The following is a 20,021-nucleotide window of genomic DNA, read 5'->3' on the forward strand; positions in this document are numbered from 1 at the left end:
TAATAATAATAATAATAATAATAATAATAATAATAATAATAATAATGTTTGTGAGAATGAATGTTAAGAACAGAATCCTACTTCAATTTTCTAATTGACTATTGGTTCACTGAGGATTTTTAGGGTTTCACTCAGTCTGATCAGTCAAATGACGGATTTATACCCAAAACTAGGGTTTATATCCACTCGGCACATCAAGTAAATGCCGAGATAGACCTTCAAATAGATCACAGAAGATTCCTTTCTCCTCTCTATCCCGATCTGTGTCACAGATACTTACAAGCGCTAAATAAAACTTCGAATTGAAACATCAATAAAATTACTTTTCTTATAAAAGATAATATCTAACAATGCATATGCACGTAAATGGTGATAACCATCAATAAGTACAAACAAACTATTTTAATTTTCTTTTTGTATAATCCATAATTCGAATGCTAAATTGACAAAAATTTAGAATAAGCAGAAGAGATACATGTTCTTGAGGAAACTGTAAACTGAGTACTTTTTTGCAGCAGATTAAGTACATGCAATGCTCTTAAACATTCAATTCCATTTTTCCAAAAATAAGGAAACTGTGGGTTATTGCCTTATACAGCCGAGGTCTGTTTTATTGGATAATAGCTTGCGAAGAGGAATTCTTTATCGTTAGAAGTAAACATCTTTCCTGCTGAAACACACTTGCTCAAATGATTTCATGGGCTGACACGGTGTTTGCTGATTTCATAGAGTTATTGTTGACGTCATTGGAAAAGAATTTGCTTACGTTTGAATTCATGATTTCATCACTGTTGCTGACGTCATGCTGACCAACCTAATTCATAGATCGCATTCTACGATTAAAGATTTCAGCATACAGCTACCTCTGACATCGAATGTGCAGACGTTTGAATTCATGATTTCATCACAATTGCTGACGAAACCAAATTCACTGATCCGGCTGTGTAGTCAATTCAAATTGATGACTTCGACCCAAGAATCCTTTGAAACAAAGATATAGATCTAGTATTTAAGAAACGTAACAATTCTTCTTGTTTTGATGTTTCCATGGGAAAATATCTTGCTGGTAAAATTATATTATCATTTTCAAGCTTCACTACCATTCTTAATCCAAACTTTGTAGGGATTATTTGGCTAGCTAAGATTCTATAAGGTACATTCTGTTGTAAATCAGTAATCTTGGTAAATGATTTCATCACATCACGTGTGTTTAGATACTGCAGACAGGTAGCCATGATGACGTTATCATGAATACTAACTCGAAAGGTACTTATAAATGATGCAAAACTGATGACGTTGCATTATCATGTTCTGACGTGTACCATTGCATCATGAAAAAACATTGTTGCCAGATGTTTTTGTTCTAAACAGTTCCGGTTCTTTACTAATGAGTGCACAAACTTAAAAGAAAATGTCAAACCAAAATTTTCCAAACTAAAATTTCAACGAAAGAATCAATCAGTTTTGAAATGAAAAATTTTAAAACAAAAAATTGACAAAAAAAATCAAACGAAAACATTTTTAAAAATTGAAACGAAAATTTGCAAACAAAATTTGGAAACGAAAAATTTCAGAGAAAAAATTTTGAAAAAAATTAAAATTTCAAACTAAAAATTTTACGTTTCACGTTTGACCGTCAAACTTTATCCTTTTTTTAACTATTCGATTAACAAATAAACGGTTTTGATCATATTTATCGGTGAGTGTAAAATGTTGATCGAAACCAAGACTTTTAAACAGTAATCGATGAATGTTAAACGAAACTTAAAACTGAATGCAGCAAAGATTTGAAAATCATCAACCAATCAGATTGCGGGAAAGATAATGATCAACCAATCAGATTGCACAAAAGATAGTGATCATCCAATCAAATTTCATCAACAATAACTTTGCCAGTGTCAGATTACATCACCTTGTGACTAAATTTCAGTGTTATAGCATGTATTGTCTTTAGACTAGGAGTTATAAGATGCAATAAGGTTAGCCATCAGATTTCTAAAGCTCAAGGTCAAATCAATCAACACCAATGGTCTTAGACTATGAACTGTGATTAAAGTTCAAAATATTGTTTCAAATTTCGCGCCTCATGGTAAAATTCTGTTTATCACAATTCCTAAATTTAAAGAATGGTCCTACGCACCTCTCTCGATATAACCTAAGTCTTAGAATTAGTTATATCATTATTTGTTCAATAAGGTCAATAATCTCCGTGAATTGTTTACCTTAGCACAACCAACTGTTGTCTAGAAATGTGTACTCAAACTTAAGAAGTACCATAACAAAGGAAATGATCCCTGTACAATACATCATCAATGTCAATCATATGGTACATCGTGTTGCTTACCTTTATATTTGGCGGAAATAATCAAAACAAATGACGTAATATTATTTTGACAATTCTCAAATTACCCTACAAACTTTCAATGTACCAATGTCCTGAAGTCCAAATCCCTTCATATGTCAATAACTGACCACGTGACCATACTAATATTTGACAATGATTTACCCAATATATGAAATATCACCCAATTCTAAACAGAAGTACCAATTATTCATTTAACAATCAGAAATGTACCCCTCCTAAAATTTAAGATTGGTACACAAATACACCTGTGTCTTATGAAAAAAGTAATAAATCCAATACTCATTCTATAATAAAGCCGTGTCAAAAAAGATTAAATAGTTCAATAACCTTTAAAACGAGATTTATAATGGTATATATTAAGAACCTATATTATTTTACCAAATTGTGCAATTTCCTAACTTTGAGGGTGAGTCAATGTACCTCTGCCAAATTTTAACATGGAAGCATCGATGAACTTATATCTTAAGAAATAAAATAGACCCGTGAACACATTCATATATTCATATAAGATAATAAAACCGCATCAAAGGGGTCAATAACCTCCAAAATTTGAATTTTTAACACTTTTTTTATCCATAAAAGGGAACAAAATGAACCATCCAAATTTATACTAATAAATATTAGGGTCCTATAGTACTATATTAAATTTGTAAATTAGGCAATTTCCAAAACTTAAGGTAAAAGCCAATGTACTACTACAAATTTTTCAACGGGTGCACCAATGTATCTATATCTTAGGAGATAAAATAGACACCTATACATGCCCATATAATCATATAAGGTAATAAGACCTCATCAAATGAAATAAAATGGGTCAATAACCTCCGAAATTTGATTTTTTGGTAGTTCTTTACCAGTGAAAGGGAACGAGGTTGACCATCCAAATTTATAGTGGTACATATTGGTCCTGTAATATGATACCAAATGTTTATATTAATTTCTAAAATTGAGTGGATGAGGTAAGGTACCCATCCCAAATTTTTAAAGGTGTGTATCAATATACCCATGTCTTATGATAGGAAATGAACCTATATACATGGGTATATAACTATATAAGGTAATAGGACCTCATGAAAGGGGATGAATTGGGCAAAAGCCCAAACTCATGGTACAACATATTGCTTATGTTTATATTTTGGCAATTTTTTTACCCATGAAAGGGTACTAGGTGGAGCACCCAAATTTATCCGGATACATGTTGAGGCCCTGTACTGTGATACCGTATGCTTAAATTGGAAAATTTCCAAATTTGAAGGGGTGGGCTATGGTACCCTTCCCGGGATGCATCAATGTACCTATGACTTACGATACGAAATTGACCCATATACATGATCATATAACCATATAAGGTAATAGAATGTCATCAAAGGGGATAAATTGGTCCAAAAACCAAACACGCAGTACAACATAATGCTTTGGTAATTTTCTAACCATGAAAAGGAACGAGGTGAACCACCGAAATCCATCATGATTCATATTAGGGTTCTATACTATGATACCAAATGGTTAAATTGGTAAATTTTCAAAATTGAAGGGTTGGGTCAATGTACCCCCTCCCAAATTTTAAGAGATGTGCAATAATATACCCTTGTCTTGTGATAGGAAATGGATCCCTATACATGACCATATAACCTTATAAGGTAATAGGACCTCATCCAAGGGGATAAATGGGGTCAAAAACCGAACACGTGGTTGTACTAAAATTTGGTGATTTTCTACCCCTAAAAGGAAACTAGGTGGACCATCCAAATGTATCATGTCACATATTAAGGTCCTGTACTATGATACCAAATATTTAAAATGGGCAATTTCCAAAATTAAAGGGGTGGGCCAAGGTACCCCTCCCAAAAATTTAAAGGAGTGCACGAATGTACCTATGTCCTATAATAGAGAATGGACCTCTATATATGACCATATAACCATATAAGGTAATAGGGCCTCATTCAAGAGGATAAAATGGGCAAAATACCAAGCACGTTATACAACGTATTGCTTACGCTCATATTTTTGGCAATTTTGTACCCCTAAAAGGGAACGAGGTGGACCACCCAAATTTATCCTAATATATATTAGGGTCCTATACTATAATACCAAATGTTTAAATTGGGCATTTTCCAAAATTGAAAGGGTGGGCCAATGTACTCCTCCCAAATTTTAAAGGGCTTCATTAATGTACCCGTATCTTATGAAAGGGAATGTACCCCTGTATACGCCCATATAACTATATAAGGTAATAACACCTCATCAAAGGGGATAAATTAGGTCAAAATCCCCCGAAATTTGACTTTTTGGCAATTTTTTACCCATGAAAGGGAATGACATAGACCCCCAATTCTGATAGAGGTACACTCATGTCCAAAATGATTGTCGCATTTCTATATCTGTCTTCTTGTAATAATATAATTTGATAATGATGTTGCAAGGCACTTTTAATACTGATACTATGTGTATAATCGGGAAATGTATTTTGTGGTAAATTTCATAGAGAAAGAATTATAAATACAAAAATTAGAATGAATAAAACAAAATTTTGCTAAATGGATAAGAAAGTTTTATTTTCGTTTTATTGTTCTTATTTACTGCTCTTTTGAAATGAAATTTGTAACATACATGTCTTTGCCGATTATACACATACTAACATTATAAGAAATACTGGGCGAATTCGTTATCAAATTATATTACTAGAACAACATATTTATAGACATGCGACAATAATTTTGGACATGAGGGTACATACTATTGTTCTAGTCTACTATACCCAATTTTTAAATTTGGCAATTTCCAAAATTTAAGGGGTGTGGTCCTATGTACCCCTGCCAAAATTTAGGGGATGGGCCAAGGTGCCCCTGCCAAAATTTAGAGGGGGTGGTCCTATGTACCCCTAGGTCATTGACCCCGGGCCAAGGTAATTAACCTTTGACCTATGACATTACAAAAATTTTTGCTGATTCGGCTGCATATACGCGGGGCCTTACTACTGAAGTACAGTAACAGAAGACACGGATGTATGATGTAAGTTGCAATTATGGTGTTATGCTTCTGCTCTGGGGCTACTCAGAGCGGGTTTATACACCTTGAAACTTGTTAGTTAAAATTTTTAACATCATTTGTAAATTTAAAATACAATAAAGAGTAGAATGCATGCTAGTTAAGAACACCCACCATTGTTATCAACATATAATGATTAATCGCCAGATTATAACGAAGGCTATAGGCATAGAATTCTCACATACTATCGTGCAAATCTTGGTATTTATCTTAATTAGATACAAACAGCTTTAACGAATGCAGATTTCAAAGTTTGTTTTATAAAACATCTAATTTTATATCACATTCCGTTCTTATTCTTAATAAAACAACTCTTGTGAGCAATGTTACTAGCAATGAACTTTAAGTTTTAACTCTCCTGTCATCTAGCGACTTCTATATAACTCTGTAATGTACCTGTCAATCTCGATAGATAAAAAGTCGCGTAGTGCCTACATTTTTCTTGTTAGTTTTACAAAATAACGGCGACCTACTTTCGGTGGCATACGGTGGATCTGTATTATGTAGACATTGAGGTTTTCGAAAAAGCTGTATGCCAACTTTTCCCCAATAATGCCAACTGGGTTAGAGGTTGTTTACTTTGAAAATCAGAGTAATGTACTTAATTTTTGGAAGTAATTTTAGTGGACACTTACACTAAAAAGTAACAAACATTTCAAATGCCATACAGAGATAACTCTTGAATAATTATCAATATCCACAGATTTGTTAATCAATTCTCTCCGTGCCCAAAGTCCATAAAGTCGTTCACACAACAAAGCTAACAATAACTGATTTTAAGAAGGAACTTTTTCAGAGTAAGACCTGAAATGCTATTGTGCTGACTACACTTATGACATGACTCGTGTCATATTGTAAAATATACTTCTAGTTTCGATTCTCGTCACATTTTAGAGATGAAGCGGGCTATTTGTCGTCTCGTGGGGAACACTACTTAATTGAAGGATTGGAATTATTAAACGATAATATATCTACTTACAAGTTGATGGAATAAAATTATGTCCACGTACGTCTTGTACTGTATATATTCTACTGCAATACCTTCTTTTAGCTATAATCATGTTAGCTGACTTACCTACTTCACTTTGAAATTTCGCGTAAGTTTCTTTCACATTTCTATGGCACTAGCAACAATGAATACAGCAGATCATTTGATAATAATACTTTCAATATATTAATAAAATATATTTAATCTAGGTATACGAGCAGTTTAATTTTCAGGATATAAATAAGAGATCTGAAATGATAGTACTAATAAGTGTTAAAATGTAATATGTTTATTTATGAAGGATGTATAGAAAATGAAATTTAGTTTACGGTCTGTTTTTACCATGATGCGCATGTGTCCCAAACGTATTGGTTCTATGGAAAACAAATAAAGAAAGCACAACATTTTCAGAACCCCTTTGTTGAATGTTAATAATGTTTATGTAACTTACGTTCCATATCATAACATGTGAAATATCTGGAATTCGCTGGTATAGGCAAAACGACTGCGAACTTTGTGAGTTTTGAGAATATTCCAAGAGTAATTGAAAAGCCTTTCCGTACTGGGACCCCAGTCAGGGTTGACCTGAGTCAGTACACTTTCATCACTGCGAAATCACCAGCGCTGAGTCATGAAGAAAAGCATGTAAAGTGGAACCGTATTTGTTTCGGATACGTATCTATGTTAATCTATCCCGCAAGTATCGCAGCAATGCCATGTTGAATTTTGTATCTGTTCGATGTTCGAGAAACGATTTCTTGCTTCTGTTGCAACTTGTTTTGGCGCATGCTTTTATTCATTATACACCGATAAAAATCCATTATCTGGACAGCGGGATATTGTACAAATACGAGGGGGGACCCAAAAAAAACGGGAAATTTGCCGTAACTTCTTTATTTCTCAATATTTTCACACCAAATTTTCATCACCTTTAAAGTATTGTCCATGGACCGCAAGGCATTTCTGCAAACGATCCTTCCATTGTTCAAAACAGTTTTGAAAATCAGTTATCGGGATCTTCTTTATGACCTCCAGCGATTTTTGTTTTACCTCCTCCACAGTGGCAAAACCTCCTCCACTGGCTTGATTGCTGCTTTGATTCGGGGTCATAGCCATAGCACCACGATTCATCATCAGTAATCACCTTGGCAAAAAAGCCAGGGTCCTCTTTGAGCTGATTTTGAAGTTCAACACATGCCTCAAGTCGACGCTCCTTTTGCTCGTCTGTGAGAAGGCGAGGGACAAATTTGGCTGCAACCCTTCTCATGTGCAAATCTTCTGATAAAATCCTCTGAATTGAATTCCACGATATTTCAGACATCTCACAGAGTTGATTAATGGTTCGGCGACGGTCTTCACGAACGAGGGCATTGATTTTTTCGACGTTTTCGTCAGTTCTTGCCGTTGAGGGGCGTTCTGAACGGGGTTGGTCTTCAATTGACAGTTCTCCATTTTTAAAACGTGCAAACCACTCGTATACTCTGGTTTTACTTAGGGCAGCATCCCCATAAGCAGTCTTCAGCATTACAGTAGTTTCCGCGGCCGATTTCCCCAACAGGAAACCAAATTTCACAGCCGCCTCGATAATCTGCCATCACGTTTTCGCCGAACTGGAAAAAGTTGGTTTACTAAACAAACTCTCAACAGCGAACCGATGCACTCACAGCGACACAACTTCGCACACTGACGCAGGTGACGTGATCGTAACGGACAATTGGTACAACAATGGGTTCCCCCAGTCTCCCTCACCACTGCAGCACAATTCCCGTTTTTTTTGGGTCCCCCCTCGTACAAGGATTCGTTATGTTTACTAAGGAAATCTGTACGGAGCGTACTTTATCCATATACTACACAGGTACTGCCTTTTACCCGCTTACATATTACATCATGTCGCTGCAGGATGTCTGACATCTAACAATCTTCTGTATTTTACATACATATACGTATGTTAAATACTTCAGCTATATGTTATATACGTCCATCTGTGTGTGAGATCCAGACCGCCTATAGACACTCTTTCTTTCGCCATGGCTGACGTCATTGAACTACCGTCTTTTGCTTGCGAAACGAAGTTGTTTACAAACGGAAAAGAAGAGAGGAAGGAAACAAAAGCCTGGGTAAGTGCACTAGTTAACTATTACTTTAGTTAAATGTTCCATTAATTATATATTCTTTTAGTGTAACTTGCTTTATTATAGTACTAACTAAGTAAGGTAGTTTATGACTACAATTCTTACTATTGTAACTCGTTAATGGTTGAGGAGAATGGAATGGGTGAATCTGAATTTTGAGAAATCTTTGAATATTAATGTCTTCAAACATTTTACGTTTCAAAGTTCGCAAAATTAATATTATGTATTTATTCATTCCGTCTTATGTGTGACGGTTTATTACTTGGTGGAGATTTACTACAGGACTACTTAACATAAATGCTAAGAAACTGTTTCACCGCGAAAATTGTCTTATGTGGTGAACATTTAGGATTAAATTTCTGCGCTTTCGGTATCAATGGCCTTGTTAGCCCGTCACATGTGACTTATGACGTTCCTCGGTGAGCACACTATCTGGGGAAAGAGAAGGAAGAAAGCGACATGGGACCTATAAGTTAGGTACTACCCCGGCATTTGACTGGTATGAATGAGGAAAACCCAATAAAATCTCATTCAGAATGGTTGGACTTAAAAGATTTTATTTTCTTTCGGCCGAGTGCCCCCACAAGGAACCGAAGCCGGAACCGCTCGCACAGATGGCGAGAGCTCTAGTGACTACTCTACGCGGGGCCACTTGTGTAGTCTAAAAAACACATTTTTAATAGGTTATTTGCAAGAAAATTTATTTCTTTTCTTCTTTTTCTTTTTTTATTTCTCTTTGTTTTTAGTTTAACTCCCCATGATTGTACATCAATGTAAGGGAGAAGGTGACGATAAGATATATGATAATGATGGAATCAAGAAAATGGAAGGAAACGAGAGAGACTTAAGAATAACCACACCTACAGTGTTTGTTCACCAAAAGCCTATTTGTCGAGAGCAGGAATCGAACCAGGTATGTGTTGTACTACAGAGCCTCTTTTGTTTTAAGAACTCAATTTACATTGAAATATAGATAATTTACGAAGAAGTTGACATATTTTACAGCCTCACTGAAATTTGAAAACATTAGTCAGGGAGAGCTCACCTGTAAGCTTTTTTTTTTTTTTGCTTGTTATGTTCTCTACTTAATTAATGTTTGAGAATTAAAATATTATATTTATTGTTTCATCAGTTTGGAGCCAAAAAGTTAGATGTTTTTCTTTTTTTCCTTGTGGTGACGTCATATACAGCATCCAACAGGAAGCTGGAGTGTTTGTATCTTACCTTGGCATTAATTTGGTTACTAAAACATAGTTGAAGGTCATAAATAAGTTGCAGGCCGCGTAGAACCGCTGAAGAATGTAATATTGTTAATTTTGTTATTATTGGCACAAAGGACATAACCATATTTTAAGCTATTATTGTTTTCATACAGAGTAAGACAGTATGTGACAACATTACAGTAAGAATGCAGAATGCATTTTGCATTATGTTGCATCACTTTAATAATGGTGCACTATACGTACAATCTAGATCCTGCATATGTCCAGTCCATATATTACAAGAAGGCAATTTGTATGCGATACACGTAAAATCCGTATATTTCATATGGACAATCTATAAGCTACATACATCCAATTCATACATTACATATGGCCAGCCTGTACGCGACATACGTATAATCTATATGCTGCATGCAGACAGTCTGTAAGCTACAAATGTGCACTCTGTATGGTGCATACGGATATTCCGTATGTTGTATCTGAACAAGCTGTGTGCGACATAAGGAAAATCTGTGTAATACATACGTACAATACGTATGCTGAACCTAGTCGTAACATATGTACAAAATAGGTGCTGCCTCGGGGTTGAACGCAAGAAACACACGTATAGAACGTATATTGCATACTTCTTGAAATTATGCTCCGTCCTGATAGTCAGTGAGTGTCGTCATTATTAACCCACATGCTACATACGATCCTGACGTCACAAAGCTAGATATTATCCGTATATACTTGTTACTGCAGATAACGTCACACGACTGTACACATAGTATCAGTATTAAAAGTACCCTACATAATCATTATCAAATTATATTCTTACAAGAAGACAGTTATATATATGCGACAATCATTTTGGACATGAGTGTACCTAAAGGACGTACCTAGAATATGACAGATATGTGTCCCAAGTGACGACATAAAAGCAAATGAGTGTTAGAGTGTGAAACTGAGCCAGGTATGTAAATGCTATATTTGTGGTACATAGTTGCAAATATCAATTAGGTGTAACAAGTACCTAAAACTGTAGGTAGCTGAAATACATACTTAGCACATGAATTTCATATGTGCCAAGTGTCGGATACCTAAAAAGTTGCTGGGACACCTAAATGGCACATGCCTATCACATTTGGTGTTAGGGAACATATATTTATTGCAGAACAAGTAATTATTCTTTTTAAAATATAACATCTGGATAAGTGTTCACAGTACATTGGTATTCTATATGTGAATATTAAATGCAAATTAATGAAATAATTCATAAACAAGTTATATAGTGTATTTATTTGCAGCTGTTTGTCATAGAGGTTAGTTCTTAAGATTTTCATTACAGTATGCCATTTACGTTCTCGAAATATTATTCGAGGCATCCAAATTCGGAACGTGGTTCCAGATAAAAAAAAGTCAAGAGCACCAACACGCTCACAAACATTTCCCGGTCACATGAACAGCCTGAAGTTATTCGTAGTATGAAAAGCCTTCATATAGGGTTACAGTTTAATACTCAGATATGTGTTTGTAAGATTGAAGTCACATGTTTCATAACATGTATATATGTATGTATGTTTATAAGGCGTTATCCAGGATTTCTTTAAGATGTTTGCACCAATAATTGATTTAAATTTCTATGTTTTTAAATGCCTCTAGGCATCTGTGGAGTGAATGAGAAATATTACTTTGTTCTGTGAATCCTTTTACTTCAACCTTCAGAAAATAGATTTAAACTATTAATTTTACAAATCTAAGCTTTCTTTGAAGCCTCAAACGGACACATGACAGCAGAAAGTTTCGGAAAATGTTGCTTTCTCACTGTTAGGTTTTCATTTTAGATAAAGTGTACATTTACAATGAAGGGGAGAATATGCGCTCTTGTTCACCAGACCTAAATCCCGGCCGGATATATATAATAGAGTTTGTTTTTGTGTGTGTGTGTCTGTCTGTGTGCGCCTGCAGACCAGAAAACTGCACCGAGAGTTACCAAATTTGGATCACCGGTACTTTGACCCACGCTCCAGACCAAAACGAAGCTTATTTTTGCATATTTCGAACCAGCAGATCTCAGAGGGACTTCTTCCATGACATGTGAAAGTAGTAGAAAATGACTGAAAATTAATGTGAAATTCATAGTTTTCACGATCGCTGAGATCAATGGTGACACTTCAATTAGCGATGACTAGAAAGTACTTTCCCGGTGGGACCCTGAGTTGCAGTACGGACCTGAAGTCAGTCTAGTATACCCTTACAACAGCATTCAATATTGTGCTACTTATTTAAGATAAAGGTTATTTTTGATACGTAGAACGTAAAAAAATCAAAGTTTGTTTTTGTTTGAGTTTTTTTCCACCTACCTCAAGCTAATGAGCTAAAAGTGTATAACAGGGATGGCAGTACTGTTACTATATATATATATATATATATATATATATATATATATATATATACGGTATACACACACACACACACATATATATATATATATATATATATATATATATATATATATGTATCAACGTACTTCAAGTATAGTCAAAGTTTGTGCCAACAACTAACCTTCGCCTTATCTCTATTCGCATTCAACTCACGGTGTGACGACCAATTGGACACAGACCTAAAAACATATAAATAATAGGTACATCATATTTGGATTTCCGGACTGGTCTGAACAAATTTTTGATTTTGATTTGAAATTAAAGTTAATAAAATTATATTGTAATCTCGTTACTATGAGCTTTCGCCAAATGCTTCATCAGATATTTTTTTATAATTAAATTTCATTAAGTTGTAAGAATTCTATAAAGAAATGAATTAGATTCTAATTATTTGTTGTCAAAAGATTTTATGAAAAGTAAGGTCCAAATCCCAAGTAGCTAGAATTTTTTTTTTCAAAACTACATTTTCTTACCTTTCCAGTTTTTTCACATGCAAAAATTATATGGACTATTGAACCAATATCCTTTTTGCACCAACATAAGTTAGTTTCAATTTTGTTTGTTTGATATAATTGGATGGCTGGTGTTAGTGTTGTATTGAAGAGTAATCGATAAGTAAAATTATTTGATGTCTTGTCCACTTACGTATGATGTTCCATGGTTTAGATTTATTTATATCCATAATATTCCAGTAACATATGCCTGGTCTTTGTCTATTAGCTGATTTCCAATCATACAATACTTGAGTTTGTTTTAAATCGACTATTGTTTTGAGATTTAGAGGGCTAGTCTTAATTAATGCGGGTTGTCCTCCGTCACACACAGTTTTATTAGCCAGTCTGTTTCATCATATAATTTGAATGTCACTTTGTATGTAAAAAATGAGTTACATACCCTTTTCCATGTAAATGTTTATACAAAATTTTCGTGAACAGTGATACATCCATTGCCGAATACTTTAGTACCCTGCCTGGTGTCATGTAGTACCCTGTATGGTGTCATGTAGTACCCTGCCTGGTGTCTAAAAATAAGGTATGTGATATCTATAACAAAACCACATCATTTGTCGGATAAGGAAACCCATGATTTTCTTCATTCGTATAATACAAGATCCTTCAATTCAATTAAAGAAAAATATGATCCTGTAATAATCAATGGTAATAACATTTAGTGTTTATACGCATGTTCGTTCTACGACGAAGGTATTTTTTTTCCAGTTGGATGCTGATTTCTGTCATACATGCCCTGATAAAGAGATGTTGTTCTATCCGAGATGGGCAGAAGAAAGTCCAAAATTAGAAAGTATTCTTAAGAATACCACATACATAAACGATCATGATACCGATGGCTAAGAATTCGAACCCAAAGAGACGTGAGGATTATAGAACTATTAGTCTCATATCTCATGCTGCTAAAATGTTGCTCCGAATACTGAACAGATGATTATATGGAAGAATAAATAAAGATGTTGAGGAGGAGAGTTCGGGTTCAGAAGAGGCTAGGGCACAAGAGATGCTATTGGATTATTAAGGGCGATCGGTGAAAGATTTATAGAAAAAGGGAAAGAGGTATATCTTGTATTTATTGATCTAGAAAAGGCTTTTGACCGCGTGAATCGAGAATTATTGTTGGGAGTTCTAAAGAAGATAGGGTTGGAATGGAAAAATAGAAGACTCATAAGAAGCTAATACATGAACCAACAAGTAAGTGTTAGGATAGGGGAAGAACTGACGAAAGAGAGTGCAATTAGAAGGGAAGTTCGACAAGGATGCTGCCTCTCGCCAACACTATTTAATGTCTATCTAGAAGAGATAGTGAAAAAGAACCTACATGATGATGATGGCATTTCGGTAGGAGGTAGAATGATTAGATGCATAAGATTTGCAGAAGATATGGCGCTTCTTGCAGAATCTGTAAAGAAAATCAATAAAATGTTAGAAAAAATTAGAAAGGGCTTTGAAGAATATGGGATGAAAATAAATGTTAGAAAGACAAAAGCCATGGTGATTGGAACGAAGGGGTCTGTGTCAAATATAAAAGTAGGAAGGGAGAAAATAGAACAAGTGAATAGTTTTCGATACCTGGGTAGTATTCTTAGTAATGACATGAAATGCGAACGTGAAATAAAAGCAAGGATAGGAATGGCGAAAGAAGCCTTTAGGAGGAAGAAAAGTCTGTTTTGTAGGACCTTGAATAAAGAGTTGAGAAAAAGACTCATAAAATGCTTAGTGTGGAGTGTTGTACTGTATGAGGCGGAAACGTGGACATTACGTAAAGGTAAAGAAAATCGATTGGAAGCCTTCGAAATATGGGTGTGGAGAAGAATGGAAAGAATTAGTTGGGTCGAGCGCAAAACGAATGAGAGAGTGTTAGAAATGGTGGGTGAGAAAAGTACACTTTTAGATATTATTAGGAAGAGGAAGAAAAACTGGTTGGGACATTGCCTAAGAAGAGATTATATCATGAGGGGCGTCCTAGAGGGTATGGTGGCGGGAAAGACAGGGATGGGGCGAAGGAGACTACAATAAATGGATGATATTAAAACTGAAAGATCATACGCGAAGACGAAAAGGTTAGCGGAGGACCGTGGAGCATGGAAGCTTCTCAGCTGCGGCAAGTGACCTGCCAATAAAGGCAGAATACCTATGATAACATACATAGCTCCAGAAACAGTGGAACTTGTGCAAGCTTTGGAATTCAAAAATGTAGAAACAGGTAATTTATTTTGAAAATGGAATTATATTAACCTGAGCATATTGCGTATGAAAATAAAATTATATTAGCCAGAACATATTGTGTCGGACTAGCTAAACGTAAATTATTGGAGTGCTAGTTTCGTATATTCACAAGTTAAAACAATTATGCTTTCTCTTCATCCTGTCTGTTTTTTTTTCTGTTTGGATTAAGTTACATTGTATTAGGATGTAGTTAACTGCAATCCCATAACACTTTCTAAATTGTATATATACTGTACACGGTGGCACAGAAAGTATTTTATCGTCTAAAGTATATCTTTATTGCAGTGTCCTACGTGGAAATGGAGAAAGTCATTGATCATCACAGCAAGGCTGAAACAGGCTGATATTATGTAGGTGATGACCACCCCCTTACCATCGACAGCCACTGACAGACAAAATGGTGTTGACCATTTCTTCTTGGCGTGATGATTCATTGACACCACAATTTCCACTTTCGCTCTGGAGTGGTGATATATTGGACTGTTAAGAGCCTTTTTTGACTCACCCTGTATATTCGACATTATTAATGATTTCTCTGATCCTGTGATTCAACGTTAACGTAGTAAGTTATATTTTATTTTTTATCTGCATCAGTTATCCACATTCCCAAAACACAGATAATTATCAAAAAAAAATGTTTAAAGTAAATCATATATGAAAAAAGAAAAAAAATTAATCATGTAACCTAACTTCTGCGTTACACACCTATAAAAACTTGGAAAAATCTTCCATAGGCGATTAGATTTTTTTTTAAATAACGTAAGATCTGGTATTTATGGAATCTCTTGTAACTATTTGCATGTTACATTTAGATGACAAGCGTTCGTCATGTGTTACGATCATGGACATGGAAGGAATGCAATTACGGGTCTTCAACACCCGCGAAATTAACTACAGCCAATTTTACAGTTTTTCTGTGACATTTTCAACATAAATATAAGTAATTGAAAGGCAAGAAGTACAGATCACTAGAGAATATTATTTTGTATGTGATAACGTTATGACAACTCACCTATCTCTTTCCGCTGTGGTGCTGTTTATAAATCCGCAAATAAATGCAAAATCTTTAAATAGCTGCAAAGTGAAAGTAGATCAGTCGTGTTAACGGTACTACATGCAAAATAATATTGTGTAGTGCACTGTGTTTTTGTTTTTCGATTCATGTAATTTGTTTTGAAGATATTACAGAAAATTTTGAATTTTGAATTACCATTATAGCTCGAGAGCTTTAATAAAAGTTGTAGAGTTCCTGACAGAATATATATATATATATATATATATATATATATATATATATATATATATATATATATATATATATATTTGCCAGGGAAATGGAAGGATTTGGGAAGGAGGATTGTTTCTACCGTTAGTCTGTGTTCAAGAATATTTTCCATACATGGGTTCAATAGATCACTCAATGGGCTAACATTTAGTAATTTTTTAGAAGTATCTTGCATAGATAGTTTTAATTATGTACGACTGTACACTCTGTACGACTGTACGACTGCTTCTTTAAAAACTTCTTGCGAAATTTAAAGTTTCTGTACAGCGTGGTGAACGAATGGCTGCGCTAGTTCTTTCTTATTTGAAAGCCAATTTCGTTACGAGAAAAAAGAAAAAAATAAACACTCTATCTCATTTACAAAGGAAGTTAATAGACAGTCAATAGGAAGTTAATAGATGTTCCCGAATGATCTCGAACTCAAAAATGTCAATCACATCTCTTTACTCAGATGTAGCCAAACTGTCAAAATTTGTTACTCGCGGATCAGTGGGCTGATTGTGAGACAATTTGAAGTTCTGAAATCAGCATACAAATTTCTAGTAACAGAAATCTTTAGATGGTCTTGGGATAGTCAGGCTTAGGACATTGATTGGACCTACATGAAATTATATAAGTACAAATGCTATCGATTACAATAATCACAATGCTAAACACAAGATATAGTTTAATACTCATTGCATACCCTCTAAAGGAACATTTTCGGGGGACAACTGCACCATTATCAGCTTGAAAAGCATGAAAAATGTGAAATAACGGTAAACAATCATGAGGAAGGTTAAAAAGATAAAAAAAGAGTTAAAAGACCTGCGCTGCTCTACGTTACTGAACACAATATATAGACAGGCTGTGTTCTGTAACCTGGAGTAGTGCAGTTTTTTTTTTTTTAAATTTTAAAATCCCTTTTTATACTTTCGCATTTCTAATAACAGTTAATAACAGAATGTTGTTCCCCGCAAATATTACTTACATTCTTATAGAAATTGCGTGCAATATAACTGTTTTCTTTATGTTCATCATTGTGACATAAAATTACTCAATATTGGCTTAAAGATATTTAGTTATATAGGTTTGAAGTATAGTATATGTTAAGTTGGTATTTAGTTTATATGAAGTAAGTAATAAGGACATGTGGATGACTGAAATGCTTATGAGTGTATAATGTTCTATAAGAACAATGCGAAAATGCGAAAACATTTAAAATTATGTAAAATGTTTTCATTTTCTTAAGTAAAATAATTATTAATACACTTTTATCTACAACTTAACTAACATATTATGCACATTAAGATATATGACTACTATCTGCAATTTCACGCTGATTACTGATAACATTCATATATTTATAATTTCAGGAAGGTTCAGATCTCCTTTCAGATCTTGAAAGACACCATTTGAACATGATAAGATTAATAGGTACTGTGCAGCCCTTACCAACTGTAGTTGCGTCTAATCTGTTGGTGCCAGAGCATTTTTATGTGAGCATAGTCGAAAATATCTACAGAGTGGAAAGTGCACTCACGGTGGTAGATATATGCTTCAGATCATTTCACGTCTTGAATGCAAAGTACCCACACGAGAATGAGCAGGCGTGGACTTTTATACATCATATGTACGGAATAGAAACAGTGTGGTATAACTCTAGATTGAACACACAGGTTCACAACTCTAAGTAGCCTCATTTCCACGTTGAACACCTTGGAGAACTAAGTACTTCTTTAAGGTGACGTGACAGGTTCGTCCGTGTAAGTATTGGTTTAAGCCAGTAATAAAGAAAGGGGTAGGTGGAGAAAAATCAAATGTTGCAAGTGCGTATTGCTACAAAAACTGCATTGAAAGGGGAGGATTGTCATCATGGCAGTCAATTCCGCCATATTGGATATCTCATTTTTTTAAAATGGAGAGAGGTATGTGTGACATTAAATTGGGCTAGAGTTATCCCAACACCAAGAATCTCAACTTATTTTTGACCTATCGTCTTTCGTCTACGAGTTGGGTTGATCTAGGTTTGTTACTTGATTCTACTAGTAAAAAAGTTTGAGAGAGCGCAGTAATAACGAAATGTGTTGACGGAGGTGGTATGTGTGACATATTAAGTTAGGCTAGGATTTCCCCAAAACAAGATTCTGAACTATATTTTCCCTATTGCGATTTGTTTATAAGATACGTTCGACATTCAATCTAATAGATTCAAGTATTAAACCAGGAATAACCTAGCTGTTAGACGAAAAACGATAGGTAAAATGAAGTTCAGATTCTTATTTTTGGTACAATTCTAGTCTAATTTAATGCCACACATATCCCTTTCCATTAATAATATTATGTGATATCCAATATGACTGGCACGATGAAAACACCTCCTTTCAATGCAGTTTTTGTAGCAATACGCACTTGCAACATTGGTATTTCTCCATCCATCCGTTTCGGTATTACTTGCCTGTACCGATACCGATACCGACTAAGCCTGTATAATTATCCATTGTGAACAGTTCAACATTTAACTTCTTTGTTTATTTGTGACACGAGTAAAGAGCCAAAAACTATTTACTTTTACATTCTTCTTTAGTATGACAGTTTTTAAAAATTACAAATAGTAAATTTTCTCGTTGTGAAATTATTTTTTGGACAGTGCTACAATAAGAGAGTAGATTATACGAGGCCTGTCTAAAAAGTATCCAACCTTAATTTTTTCCACGCAAAGTAGTGATTCTCAGGCGGCGCCACCGTGCACGGTGGAAGGAGGAACCTTAATGCGCATGCTTGAATTTTTTCACCGCGTTCGCGTGTGCCAGTCGTGAGCTGGTGGTCGCGAAGTGAGGTGCTTTTGGTAGTGTTCGTCGGATTTAGTGTTTCTCGCAAGATGACTGAACGAATTGAGCAAAGATACTGCATCAAATTCTGTCAAAGGCTGGGTGATTCTCAACGCCAAACAATTCGTAAGATTCAGCAGGTGTTTGGAGAAGATGTGATGGGTGTAACACAAATTAAACAATGGTTCAACCGATTCAAAGATGGCCGCACATCAGTCGAGAGTGAGCAGCGTAGCGGCAGGCCCCAAACTGCTCTGAATGCAGCTGTTGTTGAGCGGGTGCGAAATTCGGTGATGGCAGATCGCCGTTTGACAGTGCGGGAGATTGCAGAAGATGTTGGAGTGAGTAAAGATTCTGCACATGCAATTTTGCGTTACGATTTGAACATGAAACGAGTGGCTGCTAAATTTGTACCCAAGTTGTTGTCTCAGGAACAAAAAGACACCCGTTTTGACGTTGCACAGGACCTTCTGGACACCACCAACACTGATCCTGGGTATCTGAATTCCGTGATAACTGGAGATGAGTCATGGGTGTACGGGTACGACCCAGAAACAAAACAACAATCGTCTCACGTCTCAATGGAAACATCCCGATTCTCCAAGGCCGAAGAAAGCGCGGCAGGTGCGAAGCAAAATCAAGGTGTTGCTGACTGTTTTCTTCGATGCCCGTGGAATTGTGAATCACGAGTACGCACCGGAAGGACAAACAGTGACAAAGGAGTACTATCAAGATGTTCTCAGGCGACTCCGTGACGCAGTCCGGCGCAAAAGACCAGACATGTGGACAGCGAAGAACTGGCACGTCCATCATGACAACGCCCCAGCACATTCATCCCAATTGATCCACACGTTCTTAACCAAACATGGAATTACAACCGTTCGCCAACCTCCCTACTCTCCAGACCTGGCTCTTTGTGACTTCTGGTTGTTTCCAAAATTGAAGACGCCTCTGAAGGGATCCCGTTTTGAGAGTAGAGAAGACATAATGCGGAAAACGACGACGG

General features: G+C 35.4%; 2 protein-coding genes across 2 annotated transcripts in view; both read right to left on the reverse strand.

Annotated features, from left to right (window-relative positions):
* The window catches only part of LOC145675506 (uncharacterized), a 50,123-nt gene extending 43,589 nt beyond the window's left edge, over positions 1-6,534 (reverse strand). Inside the window, exon 1 of the mRNA XM_081745957.1 lies at positions 6,489-6,534. The gene's annotated coding sequence lies outside the window, so the exon portion shown is untranslated. The remainder of the gene's footprint in view (positions 1-6,488) is intronic.
* Positions 6,535-7,404: 870 nt separating this feature from the next.
* LOC145675223 (protein GVQW3-like) lies at positions 7,405-7,926 on the reverse strand. The gene has a single exon (XM_081745604.1). It carries the CDS (start codon positions 7,924-7,926, stop codon positions 7,405-7,407), a length of 522 nt encoding a protein of 173 aa, XP_081601730.1.
* Between the last annotated feature and the right edge of the window lie 12,095 nt (positions 7,927-20,021).

Source organism: Thermobia domestica, chromosome 18 (genome assembly GCF_964235325.1).
Source record: "Thermobia domestica chromosome 18, izTheDome1.hap1.1, whole genome shotgun sequence".
Lineage (NCBI taxonomy): Eukaryota > Metazoa > Arthropoda > Insecta > Zygentoma > Lepismatidae > Thermobia > Thermobia domestica.